The 19,687-nt window shown below is 47.5% G+C and overlaps 1 protein-coding gene across 3 annotated transcripts in view; it reads left to right on the top strand.

The window, feature by feature from the left end:
• The first annotated feature begins 4,502 nt into the window (after positions 1–4,502).
• NSUN4 (NOP2/Sun RNA methyltransferase 4) overlaps positions 4,503–19,687 on the top strand; it is a 191,307-nt gene continuing 176,122 nt past the window's right edge. For 2 of the 3 annotated variants that reach the window (XM_069642273.1, XM_069642272.1), the window contains exon 1: positions 4,503–4,601. In XM_069642273.1, coding sequence (XP_069498374.1) covers positions 4,512–4,601 — 90 coding nt within the window. In that variant the 5' untranslated portion in view covers positions 4,503–4,511. The remainder of the gene's footprint in view (positions 4,602–19,687) is intronic. The other variant, XM_069642274.1, reaches the window with a different exon arrangement.

The following is a 19,687-nucleotide window of genomic DNA, read 5'->3' as shown; positions in this document are numbered from 1 at the left end:
TGGTATGTACTTATCTCCTCCTTCCTCAAAATGTAGTGTGATTGTAGTTAATAATGCAATCCATTTACCTATCCTCTGTGTACTGACATTCCCTTGATACATTTTGGAGGATAATAACATCTGTAGAGGTTTGTGGTTTGTTTTAATGATGCATGTATCCCCTCCCGTTATATATCTAAATTTGTTGATTGCCCAGTATAGTGTGCATAGCTATCTCTCGCAGTGCTATTGGTGCCATTTGAACTGCTTTATTATATGGTGGGGGACTTACATATTCCTCCGGTTGCGTAGTTTTTACAGGCAACACCGGATAGGGCCAATCATCTTTGTCTGGGTGCTGTTGTTTGTATACCTCTAATGCTTTTTTGTGCATCTCTAGCTCCTCTGGGCAATCCGTAAACTGCTGTCTAATATCTTCACACTCTTGTGCCTTTAGCACAATAGTAGACGACATCTGCATACAGTATTTGCCGTTTGCCGTGCGTATGTGAGGTCATCTCTCATGTCGCACAGCAGTACATTTTGTCGTGTAACCTCTTCATTTTCCCCTTTAATAATGCGATACATCTTCCAGAGACATGTCACAATGACATGTGTCTTATTTTTGCAATAATATTTCTTGCCTTTGGTGTACAGTAACTCATCAATTAAATCCTCCACTGTTTTTGGAGGCCTGTCAGTATTCGACCACATGCATATCCCCTTCTTTTTTCATAAAAAGTCCTCAATACCCTCTTTAGCATCCTCTTCCCGCCTGGTCAGTGGACTGGCGTCCGCCATCGGTCTTATTTTTCTGTCCCTATTTGACCCTACCACAGTGCAAGCTTCCGACGCTGCACAGTGCTTGATGTCAATACAGCTTTGACCCTGCACCTGTAGTGTGCTCTGACTGTACCACAAGCCCTACTTTAACGTGCTCTGACTAACACTGCGGCTCTGTTGCTGCCCTTTGACCCTGTACCAACAAAAAAATAGTACTCTGAGGCAACTGACCCTACCAGACAGACAGTTGGCGGTACCTCTACGTGTGTCTCGGAGACCCCAGGCCTCCGAAGTCAGACTCCCTTGCAAAAATAATTAATCCATTTTTAGTGCTACTTTGCACTAAAAAAAAAAGAAAATACAAATACATTGGTACAGCGAAAAACACTCTTTTCACTTACCGTATTTGATGTTACCTCTGCGACTGTGCCAGTGATGGGCGAAAAAGAGAGCTCCCGGGCTTCAGGCACCAAATGTTACGATCGTCCGTCCTGCTCCCTCCTGCAATCGCCCTGCTTCACTGCACACTCAACAACACTCCGAAATAATAACACGAGAGACCAGAGGTAGAAGGGTATTTGCATATAATGAAAGCATATATCCAAACCGCCTGGGTGGACTGCTGTGCTCCCACAGGCCGGCAACATCCAGTTTAGGTGGCTATTCCATTCCTACACAACCTTACTCATGTAAAAGGGGATGCCTGCGGCCTGCATCCGGGCCCCTGCATGGAGTGTAGCAATCAGAACGCAAACGATAAAAGTGTTCAAGTTCTTATAATAGCCTGTTTCCGAGCACAGGGTAATGTGGCCTTGGGTTCTGGTTATAGCCTGTTAGGTGCTGTGCGATCTGTGTACATTCTCTCAGAAATGAAATGGGTTTCCATCCCTGGAGGCATGACAGTCACGCATTCCACAGTCAGTGATCTTGCTGCTGCCAGATCCCATCTCCTTCTACGCAGGGGCCTCCGAGAAAATAGAAAAAAACACATAATTAGATCATGTAACATACATGACTATATAATGTAGGGTGACCAGACGTCCCAGTTTTCCCGGGACATTCCGGGAAATGACCGTCCGTCCCGGAATCCCGGGAGTTTTTTCATTTTAGAAACACTGTCCGGGGTTTGCATGGTTGGGTGGACACCGTCCGGGGTTTGCATGGTTGGGTGGCTACGGTAATTAAAATTGTCGTTTTTACAACAAACACTTTAAGAATTTTGAAGTTGGAGGTGTTAGGCAGAATCCTGTGCAGTTCCCTTGGGGAACACTGCAAAAAGATTAAGACTACAGGAGTAAGCAGAAAACCCAATTGGTAACTGTGGCTGAGCAGTCAGACTTCTCTCAAGAAGAGTTAGGCAGTATATAGAGTATACACAATAGGGCTAAAAACACAGTAGAGCAAACACTGACCAGAGCTTTGTATAAAAAGTATATAATTATTTATTTAAAACACACTTTAGGCAATATACTAGCACTCTAAATCAAAAGCAAGTTAAAACACAGTCAGGTAAAGTATACACACCTCCCTTAATAATTATTAGACAAGTCAGAATTAAAACACCACGATTTGTTAAACAGATGGGAGCACATAACCTGATGACACTCCAATAGTTCAGTTAAAGGGAGAGAAAAAGGCAGAGCATAGAAATAAAACAGGTCCCAGCACTTTTAGGATTTCTCAGCAACGGAATAAAAGGCAGTATATACTGTAGAGCCAAAGTTCATATGCCAGGCCCACTTTAAATGGAGCAAAGCAAAATCTGCCCAGGATCACACGGTTTAAAATGCACTAGAAGTCTTTGCAGAATGTTCAAAAGAGGTTGGGGCGATTCAAGAAGGTAAGGTTAGAAGGTCTAGGGCCAACCCAGTTGGAAAGCCAAGGATTTAAGGGTCACCTTGGGCAAACCGAAGAAAGGGAGGCCAGGCAGGACACAGTACCTTAAAGAGAGAGGAAGCTCCAGCGGTGGCAGTTGTTCCTGGCAGTGGTTGCAGTTCGTTGTTTCGACCAGGGGAAGAGAGCATTTCGTCGAGGAGGAAACGTGGAGTCGTTGCACTGCACAGGGATGAAACCAGCCGCAGAGTTTGTCGATAAAAGGTGCGTTCCTTTTATTTGCGGTCAAAGTGGTAAAGCTTGGCTATCCGGCCGCCGGGGTGCTTGGCACGGGCGATTCGACCAAGAGACGTCTTTGGAAGGCGAAAAGGGAGACTCGTCCAGCAGAAGATCTTCTCTTGTCATCGGGAAAGTGGTGAGGTAGTTGCAGATGGCTCAGCTTCTTCCCTCTTCGGATTCTTAGGTCCTGTGGCGATTTCTGAAGTTCCAGTCCCAAAGGCCCTGCTTTTATGCAGAAAACCCCCCATTCAACAGCCTAGCTGTCACTCAAACATGCTAAGTGGTGAGCCGGGCGGCTCACCACTGGCCCAATCAGAACAGAGTGCGACTTCAGTTGCTAAGACAATGCAGTCCAGGGTGCTAATTCCCCTCCCCACCCATCCTGTGGAATCCAGACAGAGTGGCACCATTTGGATGGCTTCTGTGGAGAAGCCCGCCAAAATGTGGAACAAAGGGTTCGACCTTGGTCAGAGTTACAGAGACTGACACGAACACCATTTTAGAAAAGAGTTCTGGCAAAAAGACCCAACCGTTGATTTAATATTGACACCCCTGTGTTACTGCACTGAGGGTGCTGTGTAACACACATGAAAAACAGATGATACCCTATGGAGTAAAAGACCCCATGGCCCAAAATCACACAAATAGTCAGAGACATATCTCAAATCATGCCTAAGAGGGGGAGTAAAAGAGTCTCACTCTTACATACATGCCAACCCTCCCGATTTAGGCGGGAGAGTCCCGATTTTTCAGTGAAAAATATTGCTATTTTTCATGCTCTCCCGCCTAAAATAACCGTAGCGCTGATGCATTCCTATGGGAAATGCATGTCTCCCTATTTCTTTGGGGAAATCTCCCTCCCAGGTACGTCGCAATGTTGGCATGTATGCTCTTAGCAGAAGAAAAAAACAAACCCCAAAAATCCAGCAAAGCTGCTGGGGGACTCACTAGGTTTGGGAAATTAGCCTTATGAGAGAATTCTCCCTAACAGGAGGATTGCCTAGAACCCAACCTTTCAGCTATGAGTCACAACACTTAATTACTGTGCCACAGAGACTTGCTTGTAAATGACAGCAAGCCATGTATTAGCTATTAGAGAAAACGCTTGTTTGAATTAACATGGCAAGACTCACAGACAAAACTGCACAAATGGGATCATATACAGTTTATGGAAAGGAGAAGTGCTGGAAATATGATTGGGTGGTGGTTGTGGGGGCCTGTGAGGGGAGGGGCGGTAATTGATGGGCTGTGATGGGGTAGTCCCTCTTTTATGTTGTTGGACGTCCTGGTTTTTCGTTTTGGAAATCTGGTCACCCTACATAATGTATTTGTGGCAGACCTACTCTGCGTTTCAGTCATACAGACAATATTGCTCCTCTGCAGTTTAGATACCCGTGCAATAGCGCTGTTGCCGAAATATAAACTTCTTGTGGGTCAAAAATGTCTATGAAACGCGAAAATAATTCCTTCAGTTTTTTCAACACATTTTCAAAAAACAACCCATATACTAAGCGCCGTAGTCTTATTCGACTCCAAACATGTACACCTTTCTAACATGGCGGCCTGCATAACAAATGCGGTGTGCATCTATTGGCTATAAGGGAGGGACATTGTTCTGCGAGGGGCGGAGTAGTAAGATGGCGGCGCTCGTGGAGTGCAGGAGTTTGCTGATGGTGTGCGGCGTGCCGGCGTTAACCTTCCGCAGATACAAGTTCAAGAAGAAATGGGTGAGAGGATACTGTCAGACAGATCTTCTGCAAATTAATATGGTTGTTTTATCTTGGTTGGCAACGGGACCAGCGCACCCTTAACTGGGGACCTAGGAGAAAACGTTGCAGGGAGTAAAACAAGATAATCCTTGCTATAGATAAAAATACCCAAAAAATAAAAAACTTTGAAACTTCCGCCACTTATTTCATAGTTTTGCGGCATGAAACTTGTGGCACAAAACCGTTCACGTTTCTGCTCGTCCTTTTTGCATAGACTTGCATTATAGCCCGAAACTTAAGGGGTTAAAACGTGGAAACAAACTAGTTATACTTTGAGTTGCAGTGCTTTTACGTTCATCACGCTTTGCTGATTCAAACACATTCGTACTTACAGATTAAGTCAATTCAAATTCTGTATCCCATAGAAAATACCAATTTGCTGTTGGTTTGTATTTTTGCTTAGTAGAGTGCTAAATTGATGTTATTAAACGTAAAATATAAGTTTTTTTTTTTTGTGTTGGTAATTTTTTAAAAAATTTACAATAAATTACATCATTTTTCAATAAGCGAGACACCAACATAAACTGTACAATCTCTTCATCTTATGATACTGTAAAAGCATAGAGCACTAGAAAATGCATCTATATGTCTGTTTTTGCAAATTTTACTGAAGAGACTTGTCCTGGTGGGGCTTTATACAAAGAAAATACCTCCTTTTGTATGTTCGGGGGCCGGCCGTTACACAGGCATGCATACGCACACGTCCATGCATACACAGAACACACGCCGGAGACGTGTGATGGCTCTGGTCTCCGGCGCGAACTGCCGGGCACCGCCTTTATTATTAAAACGCGCATGCGCAAACTCCGTGGAGGCTCGCGCATGTGTCCCTTGTGTACTCAGTACACAACATCCCTCCTTTTCCCCCAGAAACAATTAACAATTAACTGCAGAAAACAAACTGGTTCCTTCTTCGGATTTCCAACGACAGATTTCCCCGCCTATGGTGCAGGGTCCATGATAAAGTCTCGGAACCTCTGTGGAAGCCGTCGTCCTGCCCTTCTCGGGTATCGTTGTGCCGCGTCACCAGGGGCCTCCGATGTCTCGGGATCTGCAGGTGGAGTGGCTTCCTCTGTCCATGTCTCTGCCTCTTGTTCCGGGACTTGTTCCACTGTTGTCTCGCTACCTGCGGGCTTGATGCGCTTAAAGAATGACACATTTCTGGTAACGGGTCCTCTGGCATTGGCTGCGGTGACCATTGTACCTTTCACGTGTGTTACACCCAGTGGTTGGGTCTCGTAAGTTGTCGACAACTTTCCTTCTGGTCTTGTGTTTCGTACCAACACGGTGTCTCCAACTGCAATCTGTTTTTCAGGCAGTCTTCTCCGCGCTGTTTCATTATCATTTCTTGATGACCTTTCTGACTGTACTTGGTCACTGTCGATCACTCCTGGTTGTCTCCCTTCTGATTCAGGTATGAGTCCTCTTGGTATCCTCTTGAAAAGTGCTTCCACAGGGGCTATTCCAGTTGATCGATGTGGAGTTGTGCGATACTCCCGGAAAAATTCGAATAAATTCCATCGGAGGTCTTCTCCATTTTCGGATATGCGAAACACCTTGTTTAGTGTGCGCATGAAACGCTCTACTTCCCCATTGGCTCTTGGCAATAGTGGGGTACCTTTCGGTGTTTTATCCCCCTCTCTTCACAGTATTGAGCAAACGATTGCCGTTGAAAAGGTGCCCCATTGTCAGAACATAACTCGATGGGAAAACCTTGGCTAGGGTGGTGTGGTCACTGGCCTTGGACTCGACCAGTTCCACCTCCTGGATATCGGGACCACTGGTCAGTTACTACTAGGAAGTGTAGTCCTCTTCCGGTAGTGCCAAAATCGGCATGTACTGTCCCCCAGGGTAAATCACTCCTCGCCATGGTCTGAATCGGTGGTCCACTCTCTTTTCCAATTCGGGGAACCAGACTTTGAGTCTGAGACGTGCCTTCATTCTGGTCATCCCTTGGTGTCCGTTGTGTGCCAGCTGAAGGACCTTCGACACGAGTGACCTGGGGATCACAATCCGGTGACCTCTCAACAGGAGACCATCGGCAGTTACTGACAGTTCGTGTCGTGCACTCCAGAGCAATTGCAAATCCCTTTTGCGTTTCTGCATTTCTCCGGGCATTGTTCATGAGGAGCTCCCGCCATGCTCCTGTGGCTACCGCACCTTTCACTCTCAGAAATGCTTCATCTGAGTTAGATTCGTTGGCAATTTCTTGTCTTGTCAAGGCAATGGGAAGTGCGGACTCGACGACCATGTGAATGGTGTCCACACAATTTGCAACCTCCGTAGTATCTCTGGATCGTCCTGCGCCGGGAGTCCGCAGGGTTGTGCGTACCTGGGCGGTATACCAGCTTCACCCCGTACTCCATGAGGGATAGCATCCACCTTTCTATTCGAGGTGGCGGTTTGGAAGAAGCGCCTGCCAGAATGGGAATTAGGGGCTTGTGGTCCGTCACCACTACAACAGGTTTCCCCAGGATATATAATCTAAAATGTTTACAGCCCCATAGTATTGCGAGGGCTTCGCGTTCAATTTGAGAGTATCTTCTCTCTGTGTCGGTGAGTGCCTTGCTGGCGTATGCAATGGGTCGCATGGATCCCTGTTGATCCGCCTGCATGAGAACCGCCCCAAGTCCCACTGGACTGGCATCCACTATAATTTCAGACTCCGGGGCTGGGTTGAAATATGCCATGATATCTTGTTCAGACAGAGCATCCTTGATGGCCGTGAATGCTCTCTGTTCCTTTCCAGTCCACGTCCATGCCACTTCATTCTCAGGGGTTCAGAGAGGGATGCTAAATCTCGAATAAAGCGCCCACAATAGTTCACCATCCCTAAAAAGCTGCGGACTTCTGCCGGGGACGTGGGTGGTGACACCTCTGGAATGTCTTTCACCTTCTCAGGATCTGGGGATATTCCTCCCGCATGGAAGACAAATCCAAAAAACTCTAGGCTGTTCTTCAGAAATTCACACTTTTCTTGGTGCAGCGTCAGCCCGAGGCTGTGCAGTCTGTGAAATGTGTTTTCCAGACGCTTGATATGCTCTGCTTCAGATTTGGCAAAAACTAGGATATCATCTGACATGTTAATGACGCCTTTTAGTCCAGACAGAGCCCGCCGGATGGCATTTTGGAAGACTTCTGCCGCAGAGGATATTCCAAAACGGAGTCTTTTGTATTGGTATAGTCCTTCGTGAGTTGTAAAGGTCGTAATATATCTGGACTCTGGGTGGAGCTCCAACTGGTGGTAACCTGCTCTCTGGTCCAGTTTTGAAAAGAATTTTGCTCCCTGAAGTTCTCCAACAATGTCATCTAGAGTGGGAGTGAGATGACGTTCTCTTTTTATGGCCAGATTAGGTAGCCTCATGTCTACGCAAATGCGTACAGCCCCAGGCTGTTTGGGCTTTGGGGCCACTACAATTGGGTGGGTCCTTCCACCTTTTCAATGATGTCTCGTTCCACTAAGTCTTGCAGCTCCTTTTCCACCTGAGCCCACAGATGAAACGGTATGCGACGATGTTTCAGCGCCGTTGGTCTGACTGACCCATCAATGTGGAGCCTTACGGGCTCAGCCTTCAGTTTCCCCATGCCTCTGAAAAGCCTCTCAAAGCGTGTCGGCGGGCTTTTTAGATCTGTATGATATACAGCAAAAGTAAAATGAACAAGGTTGAGTGCTTCAGATGCCGCGCAGCTTAAGAGAGTGCGGGCTTACGCTGGTAACAAAAAACCTCGCTTTGATGCTGTTCTGGCCATGGGTCACTGGGGCTACGAATACCCCTTGGATGGGTAGGGGAGTATCTTCACCAAAAGCGTATATTTGAGCCTTGGAGGGCGACAGCGCTGGTGGGCCTGAAAGTGCGTTGTAATGTCTGTCCGCCAGTACGCAGACTGAAGTTCCCGTGTCGATGAGGACTGGAGTGGGAATTTCTCCAATGTCTACAGTACATGTGGGTCTTCGTCGAGTTCCAGGGCCATTTGCGATGCTGGAAATGAAGAATATTTCTTCCTCTTCTTCCTTCTTCGGCAATGTGTAGGTCATGCACGTCCTGTTCAAGGGATGATATGCCCTTCACGGTGCGAGCGCCACCTCTACCGGCCCTCTCTGGTCCTCTGTTTGCTGCCACGGGCATGGTGGCCCTACACATTCTGGCGTAATGCCCAGGTATCCCACACCTGCCGCATGTTTGTGATTTGGCTGGGCATTCACCTCTGTGTGGGAGGTCATATCCACAGTAAGAGCACGACTGAGGGGTACCTGATGTCATGGGTCCTTCTCCCCTCTTCTGTGTCCATCTGGCCTTCCCAGGTGTGAAACGTCCGACTGCAAGTGCCTCCTCCTCATTCTTGGGATGCGTGGCTGCGTCCATTTTCGATCCTCTGGCCTCCGCCAGTTCATACGCTCTTCCCATGTCTAGGATTTGCCGGAGAGTCAGCCCTGGTTCCCTCAGGACTTGCCTCCTGAGTTTTCCGAGCAGCATCCTTGCAGCAATTGGTTTCGGACCATTTCCTCTTCGTTGACCCACCTGCAGGAGCTTGCTAGGTGTCTCAAACGGGCACAAAACTGGTCCAGTGACTCTTTGCTCCGTTGTTTTTCTGCCCCTGTGACAAACCTGTCGAAGTCAACATTCGCTAAGGGTAGGAAGTGATCCCGAAGTGCTTGTTTGACAGCGTCATATGTCGCCGCTGGAATATCGAGGGAGTCATATATTTTCTGGACTTCAGTGCCTGCGGAGTACATCATGATGGCGATCTTTGCCTCGTCCTCTGTCTCCCCCGAGGCCCTGAACATCATTTCCAGTCTTTTGACCCATCTGAGCCATTTTGGGCCAAGTTTCAATGGGGGCCCCATGGTATCGAATTCGGGCATGGGAGCCAGAGTGGTGCGCACTCTGCGTGGTATTGGGGCAACAGCGCCCTCATCATCTGTTTCTGCACCCATCACAATAGGTACTCACAGTATTTTCTTGGCAAGTTGATGGGTGATCCGGCTCCCAACTGTGGCAGAGTCTTGCTGCTGGCTCTTCTGCCATTTCCTGTGTCACAGCCCTGCACCAGCTGGGCTGTGGAGTGTCCAAAAATTGTTGCAGCTGCTTGTAACGGGCAGATGGCGCACGAGCACCTAAAACGGGCCGCAACCACTGCGTGTGTTGTAGTGAATGAGCACTCAAAATGGCCGCCGGCTGTTTGAACGGGTCCGCGACTGCGGAGTTGTATTCCGTTTCACTGATGTCGTCGGAAACGGGAAGACAGCTCCGATCCCGCCTCCGTCGCCTGTTTTGTATGTTCGGGGGCCTGCCGTCGCCCGTTACACAGGCATACATACGCACGCGTCCATGCATACACAGAACACACACCGGAGACGTGTGATGGCTCCGGTCTCCGGCGCGAACTGCCGGGCACCGCCTTTATTATTTAAACGCACATGCGCGAACTCCGTGGAGGCTCGCGCATGCGTCCCTTGTGTACTCAGTACACAACACCTCCTACATCTGCCAAAACAATTGACTTTTCCAGCGCTTGTTTAAATGGAAGCCCAAGACAGAATGTCGTCCCTGGTGACCTAGTCAGTTATGCATTCTCAAAACAGACCTATATTGATCACTCTCAATCCTGTTGAGTGTCTGCATATGCTATTGGCATTCGGATATGACGGGCAATATGACAATTATCAATGAAGCGAGGAGGCGTTGAATCTGGCTGTTACTACTTTATTCATTAGATGCGTACTGGCGCACAGGCGGGAGCTCCGCCTACAGCAACACGTGGGTTGGAACCCACAACACAACAGAAAAGGGACAGGGCCTGCCCTTCACAATGTTAATAATAAAAAGAGTACTTTACATCTCCCTCCTGCTTATCAAAGAACGTAGGGTCTTCACTAATTTCTTCGATCCAACCTCGATGGCTTGCGAACCACCTTCGAGAAGGGCTTTGCACGTAGGGAGTTTCTTCTGCGTTGCAGTCACTATCGGCGTCCATGTCACCATCTCTGTATTCAGAATCCAGGTCAGAGTAGTCCTCGCTGCCTGTTGGGTCGCTGTTCTCCTGATGTGCTTCACCTTCAAACATCTGAAAAAACAAAGCGTTCGGGTGACAGTGGGGCTGGCTGCTGTTATCACGGACCCTTGTACGTGAGTCGCGGTCATTGGCTCTGGCTTGAAAGCGGGGACCTCTTTAGAGTCTTGGGTTTGCCATACCAGTATCTGATCTACTATTTGGAAATGGCTGGGCTTTGCTTTCCGCCTATGGTCCGCATAGTCCTTCATTGTACTCTTGCTTTCTTTATCTTTTGTCTGGGCATTGTCGAAACATTCAGTAGAGAGAGCTGTTGGGATTGTGCGGCAGTGTGGTTCTTACGACTCGCCCACACTTTAGCACTGATTGACACATTCCTGTGGATGTGGTGTAATCCCACAGCAAGGTGCTGATTTCCTGCACGTAAGATCCCTTAGTGATTGAACATACTTGTAGGGTGCATTTTAGGTTGCCCATAAATCTCTCCACTTTTCCATCTGCTTGCAGCCACAGGGATGTGACTTTGCGATGTTGGAACCCAAGGTGTTATGCAAACATGGCGAAGTCATATCTGCTGAAAGGGGGTCCATTGGCGGACTTCACGATAGAGGGAAGTCCCTAGTCTGAAAATGTTTTGTCTAATGCCGGTATCACTGCCTGAGCACTGGTGGAGTGAATTAGATGAACAACCTGGACATTTTGTCGATGATTACAAGTACATACTTGCCATTAGCTAGTGGGGCAAATATGTTGATGGCAACCTAGTCCCATACCTGTAGTGGCATAAGTGTCCTCTTGAGGGGCTCAGGAAAAGTGCGTAGGGTGACTGCCTTCCACGCTACGCATGTTCCACCTTCTCGTCCATCTGTGGGAACCACACTTTGGTTCCGAGTTGTCTTTTTGTGGACATAATTCCTCAATGTCCTGTGTGCGCCAAATCAAGTATTTGGTTCTGCAGGCTTGCCGGGAAGATGATCCTATTTTCTTTTAACAATAATCCTTCCGGGGAGATGGACAACGTATGTCTTATGAGTTGGAATGTTTGAAAATGTCTCTTCAACTGCTGATAGTGGCTGATTGTGCTTGTTTTGACATGCCACTGCCTGACGTTAAGCATTCTTATATTGTCTGGAGCAGCTGGTCATTTTTCAGACCCTCAAGCAGTTGTGCACTCGTGATTAATTTGGGTAGTCTGTTACTCATTAGATAGTTTATGTATTGGTTGGCTTTAATTGATTGTCTCTCGTCCTGAGCTGGTATGGGATATCGAAATAAGAAGTCTGACGGGTTATTGTCTTTCCCCAGGCGGTGTACAATCTTGAAAGAATACTTTTGCAATCGGAGTCCCCGCTTTGAAATGTGTGGGAGCATCTTGGCCGTTGGTTTGCCATAAATGGTGATAAGGGCTTGATGATCCGTGATATGATATGATAATGCATTTGTAACGCGCCTATACACAAGTGTTTCAAGGCGCAATGATGGTAAATGGACGCCCATACAGGAACAGTTGTTAATGTTCACATGCCCGTACAACTGCGAGACTCTCTCAGGTTGCGAGTATGCACATTCCGTTGCAGAGAGACTGCGACTTGCGTACACTACTATGCGTCTGGCTGAGTCGGGAGAAGCTCCAGGTTTTGTTTGGGCTACAATCGCCCCTAGACCGACGGGTCCGGCTTCCACTGTAACTTCTGTGTTGAGTTCAGGATCATAATACGGCATGCATGAGGTAAGGCAATGTGTTTTTTGATTTCATAAAAGGCCTCATCACACTCGCTCAACCAGGAACATTCTTGTCCCTTTCCGGTGAGTAGTTGGTGGGGCGTGCTGACTGAAGCGAAATCCTGGATGTATATGGTGCAGTAGCTCACCATTCCTAGAAAAGATCTGACCGCAGACACTGAGGTGGGTGTAGGGACTTCCACTAATGTTTGCATTTTGTCTGATTGTAGGCTGTTGTTTGAAGACAAGTGCCCAAATAATTTGACTGTCGTTTTGTTGAGCTCGCACTTGTCAGCATTTAGAGTCAAGTTGGCGTTTTCTAGCACCATGCACACTCTCCAGAGCTGTCGTCGTGTGCTTCTTGTTTGGGGCCCAATATCAAAATGTCGTTGCTATAGTTTAGGCAGCGGGGAAAATATATATTTGATTACTTGGTGAATTTCGTTTTGAAAAATCTCTGCGGTCGATGATAACCCAAAGCTGGGACGCTCGTACCAGAAAAGCCCCAGGTGTGTGGAAAAAGTTGTTGTATGTATGGAGGCGTAGCTCTAGCTGATGGTAGACCTTGTTTGTCAAGTTTCGAGAATACTTTTGCCCCGTGCAGCAGATGCATCATGTCAAACATTCGGGGCACCAGCTGTCGTTCTTTTTATCACCACATTGGGGGCTCTCATATCTACAAAGATGTGGATGCTGTTGTTCTCCTTCATTGGCACGAGTACTATGGGGGACACTGTGGGTCCCGATGCTGGCTCAATGATGTCTTACAGTCAAATAAAGACTGTATCTCGTCCTCCACATGCCTTTGGATGTTACAGGGTATGCCCCTATAGTGTCGGGCCGTTGGTTGTACCTGTGTGTGTATGTGCAGCTTAATTTGGGACTTGTATTTTTTCATTGATGACATTAACCGTGGCTCCGGTGTCTGACGAATTCGATGCCCTGTCCGTTTATTTGCAGCAGCAGGGTTGGGCTGTATTCGGTGGCTGTATTGTTCCCTATGGCGTGTACATATCCACTTTTCCGGTCGCCACTTGATGAGGTGGAATTTGATTTGCGTCTTTGTTGCGGGGATGCTTCCAGGTATCTTATTTTCTGTCGTGGTGCCTGATTCTGTGAATAAGACTTCTTTTCTGCCTCCTCACCGCCTGTCTCTGCGGGATGTGTTTGTGAGCTGTGCCTGCTGATTGTAGGAGATCGCCACGTGTTCGTTCAAGGACTTTCCCGCCTCGGGCGATGGCTTTCCCGCCTCCTAGTGTCGCTGTTGTTCTCTGTCGACTAAAAGAATTTAATGTTCTTGCAAACTGATTGAAAGTGGTCTTCTCCTCCACACTTGTCACAATAACGACCTACGGCCAGGCATGGGCTGACATGCCGGAAATTGTACCCTCATCTATAACACTTCTTTTGATCTTGCATTGAGACGTGCGTATGGGCACAGAGCTGCTGGTGACGCGGATTGCATGATTTTAATATTGCCTACCGATTCTGGTTGCAGAGACAGGGCAGAGTCCGACCTCGCAAGTTGAAGAATTTCATTGTGAGTTCTGCTTTTCTGTAACAACTTTTTCCGTAACTCATGTGATTTGCACCCTGCAATGGTCTGTGTGATTTTAGGGCCTAGGAAATCGCAGTATTTTCCCCTTTTCCACAATCTCATTACAAAATTGTCTGTGTTTTTTTTTCCTTTTTCCTGCGTGGACGTGTGGAAAATGTGTTGTTGATTGTCCACGTTCTTCATTGGTGCAAAATAGTTATTCAGTGGAAATGTCAGTCATATTTTCTGGCACTTCAAACAGTGTCCCTCACTACCGGGCCTAGAGAGTGCAATAATACTCCTCTAAAACAGCGTTGCGTCAATGTGTGTAGTTCCTTAAGCCACCTGGACCATCTTGGTGCCGGACAGCTAGTGTCTAATATGTCAAAATGCTGCCTGGCTTGTAGTTGTAATGATTCATGGCCTCCCTCCTCCCTCCATGCAGGATTACGAGGGGTTGAATTAGACTGAGGACTCTGTTAGCTGCTGCCCACATCATTATTTGACATGGTGGCTGGGGCACAAGGGTTTGCAAACGCTCACCTTTGGGTAGTGTAGTGAGCTGCCCTTGGGGCTTGATAGACTGTCGTAGACTGGATGAAGCAGTAATGTGGAGAGACCTTCTAGAACATGTGTTCCCCTGTGTCTGGTGCTCGTGACATAGGAGAAAATGGCTTTGTGGCAACGTGTGCAGCTTCATGGAATGTATTGTGCATCATGCAGATAACTTCCTCTCATGGCATTGCATCAACTGGGCACTGTTGTGTTTTTAGAAGTAAGTCTTTGTTGCTTGAAATGCTCTGGAGCAATGGACTGCCAAGCTTTCCTCTGTTGCGGTGACTGTGTGCATGCACTTGCATGGCTCAGCACGTGTTATGTGCTGCGAGCGCGTGTGCTTTTGCTTTTCCTCAGTGGCGGTGAAAGTGTTAATGTTTTGAACACTCATCAATCTCGTTGCTCCCTCACACAGAGCGGTCCGGCGTAAAATGTACCTTGCGTAGTGGGCCGGAGCAGGACGTAGTTGCCTCCGCCTTTGCAGCGGAACGGGAAAGCAGCTGGAGCTTTTATCTTCGTGCGGACCCAGGAGGGCACCAGCGCTGAAGATCCTGCACGCCGTGGGATTACCTCGTCGCCATTGTTGTGTATGCCTATAATATTGGCATTCAGATGTGACGGGCAGTATGACCCTGATCAATGAAGCACGGAGGCGTTGAATCTGGCTGTTCTCTTTATTACTGTCAGGCAGCGGAGTATCCTCCCGAACCTCCTCCTCCCCATGACCTTCTGAAGAACTCTCTGTAGGTTTCATCATTCTTGTCTTCCATTGGTCTGAGTTCTTCTTTTCCTTGGGTTTCTTTTGTGCAAATAGGGTCTAGCTCCCTCGGAGGCCACCTTGACAGGTCTGAGTACCAGGTCATGGATGACCCCAAGGAGCCAACCCCTAAACTCGGGGGGGGGGGGGGGGGGGGGGGGGGCGGGGCGTTCAGCGAGCAGGCACCAAAAAACCCTGCGTGATGGTGCAGATTTAGTTCAAATGAAGACTTTGATGAAGAGATGGTTCACGCTGTTAAGTAAACTGCGCCTCAGAATTATCTCCAGCTGTTCCCAAGTTGATGTTACGAATATAGTTCCAAGGAGGGCTCAGAAGAAATGCTGAAAGCAGTCTGCACTTGGCCAAGGAAGTAATAACCAGGAGACTGGAACATTTCCACTATAGCAAGCCAGTTAAGTGTATCAACAAACAACTAGTCGGGAGGATGAGGAAAACATAAACTTGCCAAAAGGAATGTTGACTAAATGAAGCTGATAGGAACAGGAAGTCTGAAAGGATAAGAAAAGAGGCTACCGCAACGGAAGGTGCAGGAAATGGCCCAAGAGTTCCAGAGAAATATATCGTAAGGCTTCCAGATCGCGAATAAGATCGGAAAAACACTGCGACCAGCAACGGGGACAAGCAAGAACAGGTAAGGAAAAACTCAGTGAGTGCGAGGGATGCCGAAACTAGAAGATAGTTAAGAGAAGAGCAGAATAGACGGAAAGCCGGGGCTAGAACAAAAGGCTGATCGCAGATAAAGGAGAGAGATACCGGAAAAGCAAGGACTAGAGAAAAACCACGTATGGGCGGAAACCAGATGAGAGGGTACACGGAAGAAATGAAAGCAGACAGTCTAGAAAGCAGTACAGGGTACAAGGAAAGGGCGGAACCAAGCGTACCAAAACATGTAGGCGATGAGTAGAACGCACAAGGGCAAAAGCGGAATGGACAGAGTCTAATAGTAGAACCGTGAAAACACAGCAGCAAAGTCCTAGAGGAATTGACGGATACAACGGAACGGTGCGTTGATAAAACACCAGGCGGCCATGTTGGTTGAGGACTAGACTGCGTCCTTGACACGGAACAGCACATGACCGCTAATGTTTCCACCTCTGCCACCGCTTCCAGGTGCGAAGCTTGACAATTCATTAGGTGTGAATTGGCGCACGGGCGGGCGCTCCGCCTACAGCAATACGTGGGTTGCAACCCACAACAGAAAGGGGACAGGGCCTGCCCTTCATAACGTTAATAATAGGACATTACAAATTCCTTTGGAAGATTTGGGACACATCGAGCAGAGATCTTATTTTGCCAGAGTTGGATGCAAGCAGCTCGCACAGCTGCGGTTTTTCCTTTGCATTCTATGACTTGTAGTTTTGCTTTCCCACCAATTATAAACCTAAGGATATATGTTGAGGAATGTAAGACAAAATGGACTAAAGGAAGGGGCCACTTGCACCACACGTATGACAATTAGATGGGTCTACATTTCTAGACTAGGTTGGCCAGAAAGTTTGGTTCCAACCCTATGTTGCTTATGGCCAACTGGTTGTACAAAGGACTCCTCCAGATCACAAACTCTACCCATCACCTGTGGAGTCGTGCAAGGATCCATCCTCCCGCTGTGATCTTCAATCTTTACATGGAACTGCTCGAAGCCTCCTTGCTCCACACATCCACCAATATGCAGATGACCCGCAGATCTACCTCAAATATTCCTCCATCGAAGACATTGAAAGGCTCAGAACCTGCCTAATATTGTTCATGTCCTGCATGTCCAGTGCTTACCTAAAGCTCAGCCCCTCCAAGTCTGAATTCCCACTGCTGAACAACACCGTACACCCAGATATCCAGACCTGGACCTCCCTTGAGGGCTTCAGACCCCAGCTGGCCACCTGCACCAAGCACCTTTTGGGTTTGACTGACCGATTGCTGCATTACCTTGCTTCTCTGTTTGCAGAGAAGTCTAGAGGCAGGGCTGGCCCTTATCCACAGCCACTTTGCTGCCTGAGTTTAACAGGAGGTAAGGGGGTTGACAACGTCACCCCCTGCTGGGGAAAAACCTCTAGGTGGCAGGAATCCAGAAGTTGAATAAAGGTATCCAGGAAGACCAATGAAGGCTGATGGCACAGGAATCTAGAGAAAAGTTAAGGGAACAAAACCAGGAGGGATGAGGCAAATCAGACTTCTCAATGAGGATCTGGCAAGAAGAAATGGGCAAGAACAAGGAAGCAGGAATGCGCAGATGGACAAGAAGGAAGGAAGGAAGGTCAGGACAAGCATCCCTAGCGGTATGAGGTGTGTTGAGACACAGAGCTCCCCGGGGCTCTGATCATCTAAATGCAAGAGGATGGGAGACGGCTACTGTGCGTTGGAGAGCAGAGTAATTGCATAACCAGAAAACCAATACAGATCTGCTGTCCAAGACTTGGTCCTCTGCCACCTGAATGGTGGCAATGCCCTTTTGGAAGGCATTCCGGTAACTTCCCTGGTACCCCCGAGATGTATCCTGCAACACAAGGACTCCGCAAATTCAACCACATTAAACATACCGTCATCGACCTGGACTGGATCCTGCTGCAACACTGTATAACTCTGCATCTCCTGATGCCATTGATCAACCAGAAGTAAGAACATGTGCAGACTAGAACTCCATTGGTGCAGGAAGGAAAGAATGAGAAAACTGTCCTATGTCGCACTGTAAGATTCTGGAGCCCCCACCGCACCGTCCCCTCACATCAACATCAGACTTGCCCTATCGCTTTCATGGTTCAGGAAAGGGCTCAAGACATTCCTGTTCACGGAGTAGCTCCTCACTAACATGTTGATCCCCACTCTACCTGAGAGTCTGTGTTCTGTTTCCGCCCCTGGTTGCTTGTACATACCTTGCTGCCATTTGCCCGCCCTACCTTTTATTGTTGGCTTCCCGCTCCCTTTTTCTCTGTGTTCCTCCTATAATTGTAAATTTGCCTTGTTCTTCCGAAGCTAGGGCCATGCTTAATAAATACTCTAATAATAATATTACCCATGCCAGCGCTTTGGCTTTCCTAACGTTGGTCACTGAATCATCTCCCTGGGTGTAATCTTTTGAAAAATGGCAGCCCGGGTCTGGTACTGCACAGCTATGGTGGCATGAGGTCCTCTAATGCCATTCCACACACCACCATACTCGATGGAAGGCTGGCAGGTGCATGCCATACCTTAACCCTGACTGTGAATATGTGTTACTTCGCAAATGCCACCTGAGTGCGGGAGTCCAAGGTGCAAGTCGGCATCCCCCTGCAGTGCCTGCTGGGTGGCACAGGATAGCTTAGATAATAGTATGCACGCTCACGCAGAGCCTGCAGCCATGTGATGCTTTAGGCCATGTCAATGCAGCTGTCTTCTGCCATGCAGGCTGCATGGCATGTTTACAGACAAAGACAGTCTTTTAACACACTAGCAGTGACATCCCGAGAACTGGCTGGAAATCTAATTTTTGTTTTCAAACTTCGCAGCAGTGACCTCTGCACTTGAACCAAATCATTTCACAGTGCGTTTGAACGGCAGGGTTTGATTTTCAACACAGCACTTTCTGACCTAAAAGGGCGTTCAGATCTCCCAAGCGCACACTTTCTGCTGGGGCCATGGTTTCTGTCGACTGCAGTGGCAAGACCAAATAAAAATACTTCAGTCAACGGTGGATGAGCTTTTTTTTTATTTTTTATTTTTTATGCCTATTAACAAGCATACAAAGAAAATTCAAGAAGTGTTTGAGAAGGCATAGACCTTATTTGTAGAAAATGCTTTACCCGACAGGACATTAAAGATCCAGATGATTTCAGTAAGTTAAATATTTCCAAGATATCTAATACAAAAGGTCATGAGCAATTTTAATAAAAATTTTTGTAGATCGATACCTGAAAGATTATATAAATGTTGTCCCTGACCCACCCGCTCACCCAGGCGTGACTTCTGCCGGTCGAGTGTGGGTGATGACCCAAATAGAAACTAAGGATTGGTAACTTCCCAACTCTGATGCCTCATCAGGTCAAGAAATAACTGGGCTCAGCTAAATCGATACCAGTGCTCCGCTAAATCGAAAATCAAACAAATTACAACAGGGATCTTTTTTAGCAAGAGGAACCCGGAACGTCTGGGAGGGCTGTCGGGGGGGGGGGGGGGGTTAGTTATCAGATCCCAACGAGCACCTGTGGATCTGAGGTAGAGCATATATACCAATATTGAACCTCTCCAAGCTGCCTCTGAAGTACCACCAAACCTCATTAATACCTTTGGGCCTTTCATTTATTCCCTCTCAAATTCAATACAAATTTCAGCTACTGCAAAAAAAAATCTTCTGAAATATGTTGGTCTGAGGGTATATTTTACCTGTTGAAAACAATCCTATTAGATGCTTTTGTTGATCCAGCCATACCTAGATCAGATTTTGTCCAAAAAGATCAGACTATGCCACCT

This window comes from Ambystoma mexicanum, chromosome 1q, assembly GCF_040938575.1.
Source record: "Ambystoma mexicanum isolate Mex_15411 chromosome 1q, UKY_AmexF1_1, whole genome shotgun sequence".
Taxonomy (NCBI): domain Eukaryota; kingdom Metazoa; phylum Chordata; class Amphibia; order Caudata; family Ambystomatidae; genus Ambystoma; species Ambystoma mexicanum.
The sequence above is the reverse complement of the archived record's forward strand: the minus strand, read 5'-3'. Positions and strand labels throughout refer to the sequence as shown.